General features: G+C 35.7%; 1 protein-coding gene across 3 annotated transcripts in view; it reads left to right on the forward strand.

The window, feature by feature from the left end:
- The window catches only part of UPRT (uracil phosphoribosyltransferase homolog), a 30,588-nt gene extending 26,655 nt beyond the window's left edge, over positions 1 to 3,933 (forward strand). For 2 of the 3 annotated variants that reach the window (XM_082377456.1, XM_082377455.1), the window contains 2 exons: positions 451 to 549; positions 2,719 to 3,933. In XM_082377456.1, the coding sequence (XP_082233582.1) occupies positions 451 to 549; positions 2,719 to 2,825 (206 nt within the window). In that variant the 3' untranslated portion in view covers positions 2,826 to 3,933. The remainder of the gene's footprint in view (positions 1 to 450; positions 550 to 2,718) is intronic. The other variant, XM_082377457.1, reaches the window with a different exon arrangement.
- The last annotated feature ends 5,630 nt before the right edge of the window (positions 3,934 to 9,563 follow it).

A 9,563-nucleotide genomic window follows, 5' to 3' on the forward strand; every position in this document is an offset into this window, starting at 1 on the left:
TGCGTCTTTATTCCTGTCCTGCCCCTAGGTTCTTCAGAACCATTTTTTTTTTTTAGATTCTATATATATGTGTTAGCATACGGTATTTGTTTTTCTGTTTCTGACTTACTTCACTGTATGACAGACTCTAGGTCCATCCACCTCACTACATATAACTCAATTTTGTTTCTTTTTATGGCTGAATAATATTCCATTGTATATATATGTGCCACATCTTCTTTATCCATTCATCTGTTGATGGACACTTAGGTTGCTTCCATTTCCTGGCTATTGTAAATAGAGCTGCAATGAACATTGTGGTACATGACTCTTTTTGAATTATGGTTTTCTCAGGGTGTCTAGTAGTATCTTATGTTACATTACTAAACTGCCTTTACTTCGAAGAAACTCAAAGACATTTTGAGATGAATGTTAAAGTTGCCAATGCATTTGGTTGTCACTTTATTTCAGGCACTGGAAATACTGTAATTGAAGCTGTAAAGGTTCTCATAGAACATGGAGTTCAACCTAGTGTTATTATCCTACTCAGTCTGTTTTCCACTCCTCATGGTGAGTTCATGCTCTGGATGGTCATGGGGTGGTTAAGTGTACATCTGCCCAGCCTCTCAACCTGAGGAAAAGTTCATTTGCTTCCACATTAAATCCAAATTGAATTTTGGTAGTTATAACTTGTGTTTGTCATCTCTAAGCTTAGTGGTAATACTTTACACCATTCTACTGTTGTTCAAATTCAAATGGAGAAGTATGAACTAACTCCATTGAAGGGGATTGCAGTTGTTTTCATGGTGGCCCTGTTTGAGTAGAGCTTGCAAATGACTGAAAGGTCACTATTTCTTCTGGCTCCCCACCTGAGCCTGAAAACTGCTCTCAAACAGCAAGAAACTCGAGGTTCTAGCTAGCCCTGTGGTCTTACTGAAGTAAGCTTTGCAGTGTGAAGCAAAGATCAAAAGTTTGTAAAGTTAGACTTCTGCTCAAAGGGCACAGTGAAAGAACTTGTGTCCTCCATTTCCTGAGAGAGGTAAGTCTAATTTAAGACCCTAGTTTTTTTTGCCATGTAATCTAAGACGATTGTGAAAGTATCCTAAGAAAATAATCATAAAGGCATGTAGAAATTCAGCATTTAGGATAGTCACTGTAGAGCTGTATTTCATGTAAGAGAAAATTTGAAAGTATATAAATGACTTACTTGGAAATGGTTAAATAAATATACAGCTGACCCTTGAACAACGTGGGTTTGAACTGTGTGGGTCCACTTATACGTGGATATTTTTCAATACTGAAAACTACAGTACTACACAGTCCATGGTTGGTTGAATTCATGTATGCAGAGGAACTGCAGATACAGAGGGTCAACTATAAGTTATATATGTGGATTAACCCCCATGTTGTTCAAGGGTGAACTGTATATTCAAAGAATGTAATATTATATAACTGTTAGATCATGTTTTTGAAAAAATATTTAATGACTTCAAAAAATCTGGTAAATGTCAGAGCAGAATAAACAGCAGCATTAGAATAGTATAAAATGTCATCACCAAGTTTAGAGATGACTAATACAAATTATGACTATTATGACTACCAAAATCAGACTTGGATTAGGATGGGACCTAATAAATCTTTCCTCAGCATGAAAGGCTAGACAGATGCACAATACTATTTCAATTTTCATTTTAAATCACATAGTATTAATAGTGGTTGTCTTAGGGTGGTGGGATTCTAAGTGATTCATTTTCGTTTTTAAGCTTTTTTTTTTGTATTTTCCAAATGTTCTACAATGAATTTGTATTTGTTTCATAATCGAAAAGAAAGAGAAATACGTGGCTTCTAGTTAGGGCGTTTCCTCATTTCCGAAGGTTCCAAGTCTCTGCCAACCCTGAAGAGGCTACAGAGAAACCCGCTGGGAGGGCTACGTTTAGTATGCCATTGATTATTTTGCTGTTTCATAATAAAAAATTACCTGTAGTTCAAATGTTGATGGTGACAAAGGGTAATTTGTTTGGTTATCCATCCATATAACAGAGGTGGCATTGTAAACATTGAGATAACCAAATAATTATTGGGTTTTCTGTCTTTGGGAGTAGAAAAGTAACCGTGTTAGTTGTAATAGTATACATTAGAATAGTATACTAATTCTTTGACATTATAGATGAAAAAATCTTATTCCGTGGTAGCCTTGCTCTGGCTTTTTAGTTTGACTGGCATCCTAGCTAGTCCCTTTCCTTTCTTCCTCCATCTCCTCCCCACCCAAGCTAGAGTCATAACTTCTCAAAAGCTAGCTTTCTCTAACATAACAAAGAAGTCTTTGCACTTGTTTCAACAGTGTTCCAGTTGAGAAACCAGCATCTTATGTATGATCCAGTTTCCAGAAAGGACTGTATTCTCTGTATTCCAGCTGCCTTTAAAATAAAACAAAAAAGACTCTTCAGGGGAAAAGTTGCTATAACTGAATATATTTTTCAAATCTTGGATAGAAAACAGTTTGATTCTAAGAATTTATTAGTGAGTGGGTGGAAACATAGTCTGACTACTATCAAAACTTTTCAGATACAGATATTATATAAACTAAGAGATTAACCAAGTCTGACTATGTGTCCAAAGGTCACTGCTCTCGGTCTTCTGTCAATATTAGACCTAATGACTGATTATAAAATTACTGAATTCCAAGTAATGTTATCAAAAAATTCCGCCATAATGACAATTCTCTTTTATTTTTTGAAGGTGCCAAATCAATCATTCAAGAGTTTCCAGAGATCACAATTTTAACTACTGAAGTTCATCCTGTTGCGCCTACACATTTTGGACAGAAATACTTTGGAACAGACTAAGTTATTGAAGGAAAATTATTCTATTGTGTAATATTACAGTTATGAGTTTCTACCTGTTTGACTAATTCACTTGAGGAATGACATAGAAAATTGTGTTAAAGATACTTTGTAATTTTTGGAAGTGGGTATATTAAAAGGAAATACTTGAGGTTTATTTTTTTATTTAGTTATTTCTTGACCATTGGCACCAAATTCAGCAATGAAGCACACACAACTCTTCAAAAATATTTTAATAATGTTCTTATGCAAATTGCTGATCCATCAGTGCATTGAAACTGTTCCCTAATTTATGAACCTCAGTTTCGAGGTTGCTTGCAGCCACAAATAAAACCCAAATGGGAGTCAGTTCATTGGCCCACTCTAGTTTGCATTTTGTTTAGTTTGCTTTTAGTTCTAGGGAGATTTCATGTATGTGGCTGTTGTCACCTTCCTCTACTCTTTACTTCCTAGTACAATACACACTGGTAACTTGGAGAGGATGAAAAAAGAATGCCTCATAGAATTTTACGTTTCCATTAATGTCCTCACTCAGTTGGCAGATCCAGGGTATACAGTTAGCTCTTCGTTCAAGCCATTATGTTCTTAATGGCTCACTTCCTACCCTGTGCATTGTTGGTAGGTGCCTTGTCAAGTGTAATGCAGTGAAGACGATGGTGGGGCATTTCCAGCAACTGGAACTGTAACATTAATTTGCTTAGATTGAACCAGGGATGTCTGGATGCTGACAAGGGAGGGCTAAATACTGTTAATGCCATCAATGCCCTAGAAATGAATTGGTGGTGATTTTTCTGAGGTATGGGGGAAAGGATGGTTTCTTGCTGGGCGTATGGCCAATAAGTAAATTAAAATGCTTCATTTTTAATTTGGATGTTTCTAATAGGGCCTTTGATTTGGAACTTAGTTCTTTTGCATGTTTGTCAATTGTAGATGTATTAAAATGGGACAAAATATCATGATATTAAAAAAATCCCTAAGATTTATATGTGTTCATATTTAGGCTTCTGAAAGGAAGATAAATCATTTTAGGAAAGGATGTTCGTGTTCTGAAACTTGCTTGTAAAACCCTGATCTCATTTTACATTGATATTAAAACATTTTAACAATGGTGGCTGGCTGATTACTTGATTAATTATACTCCTATAGCCCCATAGGCAGCTGTTGTGGGCTTCTGTTTAAAAAAAAACAAAAAACAAAAAACAGAAGGCAGTTTCTTAGAAAGAACCAAAGCTGACAGAAGTCAGCAAAGATTCAGGGGAAGGAAGGAAAGCTGGTGTAGAATGGACTGCATTTTCCCTTTGGAGCCTAGAAGGACTTCACTATATTTTTCCCTTTATTTTTGAAGACTGTCATAATAAACTGAGATTAATTGATTGATTACCCATATTACAATTCTTCCAAGGCAAATGTTGCTTTCATGTTCTTGTTGAAATTATCATCTGTATTTGTCAGTTAAGTATTTTGATACAATGTAGATTTTGTTTATTCCTGATTAGCAGAAGCTCTAACGGAAGCCCATTAAAACCAAGATCTTTATCTCCTTGTCCCAGGAAAGATGTGAGCCAGCAAATTTAGATAGAGACCAGATCTGCTTCAGGTTGATGCACTGAATTAGTTTGGAAAGGTGATGTTTACCACTGTAGGAATCAGTGCTTCTGAGTTAGTGCTTATATTAGGGTTTCAGTATTTTGTTTGAAGTGACTTTCCAGAACATTAGACAAATTCATATTCGAGTGTAGGTATAAAATGATATTTCAAGCAAATTAATTTTATATTATCAGCCATTTAAATTTAATGTGTCTCTGTTCCTTTTCATCACTGAACATGATTGGGAATTGACTACATTTGCTTCCCACATAAATGGAATTCCTACTATAAGCAGTAGGAATTATTCAGTGGGGTCACATTTCCCACTGGTGATTGTCCTCTACCCCTCTGCAGATTTCAAGAGCAGTTGTAACTATGTCTTTTGAAGTTTGGATCTTTTTAGCAAATGAGGCATTATTTGTAGGGTTAATCAATTGCAGGACTCTTTTGAACCCAGGGAATTTTCTAAATGACACAAAATTAACAGTCTATTCAAAACTAGATTGTTTTTAATGACATGAACTTCACAACAGTATAAACTGTGTAGACTCCTTATTGAAGAAAGAAACCCTAACACAATAAAAACAAGAAGCAGTATACATGAGTGTTTATCAAAAGTTGAATGTGCATCAGAATCACCTGGAGGGCCACAGATGGCTGGGCCTCACACCTAGAGTTTCTGATTCAGTAGATCTGGAGTAGGTCCCAAGGACTTGCATATCTAAGTTCCTAGGTGATACTGATGTTGCTGGTTGGGTGGCCACAACTTGATTTCAGACATTTCTTCTTATATAAGCATTTAATTATACAAATTTCCCTATAAATACTGGTTTGGTTATACCCCACACATTTTGAAATGTTGTGTTTTCATTTTCATTTGGGTCAAAATACTTTTTTCATTTCCCTTTTGATTCCTTCTTTGATCTAGGGCTATTTAGAAGTGTGCTATTTAATCTTCAAATATTTATTGGATTTTCTAGATTTCTTTTTTGGTATTGATTCCTAATTTAATTCAGAGAATATACATCATATAATTTGAATCCTTTTCAATTTTAAATTTATTTGTCTTATGGCCCATAATATAGTCTCTCTTGGTAAATCTTCCCTGTGTGCTTTAAAAGTATGTGTATACTACTGCTGTTGGGTGGAGTGTTCTATAAATGTCAATTAGGTCATGTTGATTGACAGTGTTGTTCAGGTCTTTGATTTATTTACACATTTTCTGTTTATTCTATCAATTATTGAGAGAGGGGTGTTGAAATCACTGACTAAAATTTTGGATTTGTCTGTTTCTCCTTTCAGTTCTATCAGTTTTTCCTTCATGTATTTTGAAGCTCTGTTGTTAGGTGCATAAACTTTTAGGATTGTTATGTCCTCTTGATGGATTGATACTTTGTCATTATGAAATGTCTCCTTTTATCCCTAGTAATATTCTTTGTTCTGAAATCTACTTTGGCTGCTATAAATATAAACATTCCAGCTTTCTTTTGATAGTGTTAGTATGGTATTTTTTTTTCATCCTTTTACTTTTAACCTATTGTGTTTTTATATTTACTCTGGGTTTTCTGCAGGCAGCCTAGAGCTGGATCTTACTTTTTCATCCAGTCTCTTTTTTAATTGGGATGTTTAGATCATTTTAATTTAATGTGATTATTGATATGCTTGGTTTTTAAATCTACCATTTTGCTATTTGCCTTCTATTAGTCCCATTTGCTTTTTCCTCTTTTTCGACCTTCTTTGGATTAATTGAATATTTATGATTCCATTTTGTTTCTTTTAATGGCTTATTAGATATAATGCTTTGTTTTTTAGTGGTTCCTTTAGGGCTTATAGTATACACCTTTAACTTATCACAATCTATTTCACATTTCAGAACTTAAACAATATATTGTACTTCCATTCCCCCCTCCCCAGCCTTTGTGCTATTATTGTCATACATTTTACATCTACATATGTTACACTCCGCAGTTCATTGCTATTATATTTTGCTTTCAACAGTTATCTTTTAAAGAGATGTAAAAAGAAATAATAAAAAAAAGAAGTCATTTTAATTTATCCATTTTGGGTGCTTTCTATTTCTTTGTGTAGATCCAGATCTCCAACACATATTATTCTCCTTCTACCCAAAGGACTTCCTTTAACATTTCTTATAGTGCAGGTCTCCTAGTAAGAGATTCTTTCAGCTTTTGTGTGTATGAAAAAGTCTTTATTTCACCTCTGCTTTTGAAAGATATTTCTCCAGTGTGGAATTTTAGCTTGGCAGTTTTTTTTCTTTCAGTACCATAAAGATGTTGCTTCACTGTCTTTCTTGTCATGTTATTGATAGGTCTGCTGTTATTCTTCCATTTATGTTTAATGCAATTACTGATAAAGTAGGATTTACATCTGCCATTTTGCTATTTGTTTTCTATATGTCTTATATATCTATTTTGTTCCTCTATTCCTCCATTACTGCTTTCTTTTATGTTAATTGGCTATTTTCTAGTGTGCCTGTGTCAGGTATCCTTAAGACCACTCCCAGGGCTCATTAGGACTCAGAATTCATTATAATTATGGTTATGATTTATTACAGCAAAAGAATATGAAGCACAATCAGCAAAGGGAAAGGCACATGGGGCAAAGTCTGGAGGAAATCAGGAACAAGCTTCCAAGAGTCCTCTTCCAGTAGAACTGCACAGGATGCACTTAATTCCTCTATCTATAGATTGTAACAACATGTGTGAAGTGTAGTCCACCAGGGAAGTTCATTTGCTTAAGATTCCAGAGTTTTTATTGAGGTTTGGTCACATAGGCACCCAATGCCTGCATGATTGATCACAGTTATCAAAACAGACCACCTTAAGGAAAGCAAGTGTTCACCATAAATTACATTATTTACAGACTATCTAGACATATTGATAGACTGTGTTTCAAACCTCCAAGTGTGCAAAAACACTTCTTTGAGTTAAAATATTCTAAGAGCTCAATTCCTGGTAGTTGGACAAGGGCCATTTATGAAAACAGACTCTTAATGGGAATGTGCAAATTTTGAGCAACTTAGACCTGCTAAGTCAACTCTTTCTGCAAAATTTACGCTCTTGGCCTTTGGCTCTCTTACAGGAAAATGATTGTATTTTTCTCAGTACCTACATTTAGTTTAGCATTTATATTGATATAAAAGATGTAGTAATATATTAACATGAGTATGCCCAGCATGGAGGAGCCAGTGCAGGATAGGGATAGACATGAAGAAGCAACTAGTCCATCCTATAAAGCCATTATATAAATCTCCATATTTTTGTATTAATTTGTCTTTGGCCTATAGTTATTTGTACCTTATGATAAACTTGTGTAGAACTATTTAGCACATTAATTAACTGATGTTAACTACATCAGATTCCTCTTAACATCAACCATTTCCCATTGATATCACATCCTGATGAGGCTTTAATTCAATTTCCCAATACATATACTTATCAATATTTATATGAGGTAATTGGATCTTACGAGCAATGACAATATTAAACTGTATCACACTATGGTTATAGTCCAGTTTTGTTTCATTCCACAGGCCAGTAAGAATCAAGAGAGGTACTTATTATACCTTCCCAGCATAATTGACCTTTGCCCATTTACAAGATGTTATTATGGATGGGTATTGTCGCAACTGGCCAGGATTGGGTTATTTCCAGGTTCTAAGTCACATGTGTATTAATTTGCTAGTGTTGTCATAACAAAATACCATAGACTGAGTGGCTTAAACAACAGAAATTTATTTTCTCAGTTTTGGAGTCTAGAAATCCAAGATGAAGGTGTTGGCAGGTTTAGTTTCTTCTGAGAACTCTCTTCTTAGCTTGCAGATGGCTGTCTTCTCTGTCCTCACATGGTCTTTCCTCCGTGTGTACATACCCCTGGTCTCCCCTTGTGTGTCCTAATTTCCTCTTCTTATAAGGATTCCAGTCATATTAGATAAGGGCCCACCCTGATGGCCCCATTTTAACTTAATCACCCCCTTAAAGGCCCTGTCTCCTGTACAGTCACATTCAGAGTTACTGGGGGTTAAGGCTTCAACATATGGTTTTGTCCCTAATAGGGAGACAAAGCTAGTCATCTTTTTGGCGTTTACATGATTTTACTGAGACTGTTTCCATTATGTGCTGTTGTGTAACAGGGCCCATCTCTTTCCTACGGCAAGGACAAGAGTGTAAGTCAGTATAGTTCTTACTCCTGCTGACTGCATTACAGGGTATATCTGATTTTGATCCATTCTTGGGATGAGGGCTAGCAGAGTTGCATCAATGCAAATTACTCTTTGCCCCCAGAGAACTTCCATAAGTTTGAAGGTCCAAAAGTTTCCATAAGTGTGCCTTAGGTGAAGAGTCATTGCTCCATTGCTACTTCAGGCTTAATCTGTTTTAGAATAGTCAAGAGACCCTGTTGGGGATTAGGGTACAAGCCCTTTCCCAGCATCAAGGCCTAGCATTGTCCAGCATTATTCATTGAATCTGCTTGGTCTAGTTCACTAAAGCCTCATCATCTTCCCAGGCTGATTCCCATTCTTTTCCTTTCTTCTGAAAGAGTATCCCTTCTAATTGGTCTGTTTTCACTGACACAACTTTTTCTTCTGATTGCCACTCATTAAAAGTGAATCAAGTTTACCCTTTGATGTTTAAACTGGCACCTATCTCTCCTACAGCTCTCTTCTATATCATGACCAATGTCTTCTATCTCATGGACCAATCTACCAGGCATGTTGTTGCCATTTCATACTAATTGCCTGAGTTTGATTAGGATACATGTTTTGTACCCAAAAATGTTGGCTCCCCCATACTAAGGTTATATGGGTAGTAGTCACACCTAGATGTAATTTACTCTGAGTATGCCATAAAGGCCTCCCCAGGCCCTCCTTGTCTCAAGGTAGGGCCATTTCCTGTGAGGATACAAGCCTACCAGAACATTTTTATCAACTCAGTAAGAAACCCTGTATTCATTACAGAAAGTCCCCTACATATGAACAATTCCCATTCCAAGAGCATGCTCATAAGTTCAAATTGTTTGTTGTAAGTCCAACAAAGTTAGCCTAGGTACCCACCTAACACAATTGCTGTATAGTACTGTACTGTAATAGGTTTATAATACTTTTCACACAAATAATACATAAAAACAAACACAAAA

Source organism: Balaenoptera borealis (assembly GCF_965194805.1).
Source record: "Balaenoptera borealis genome assembly, chromosome: X".
Classification (NCBI taxonomy): domain Eukaryota; kingdom Metazoa; phylum Chordata; class Mammalia; order Artiodactyla; family Balaenopteridae; genus Balaenoptera; species Balaenoptera borealis.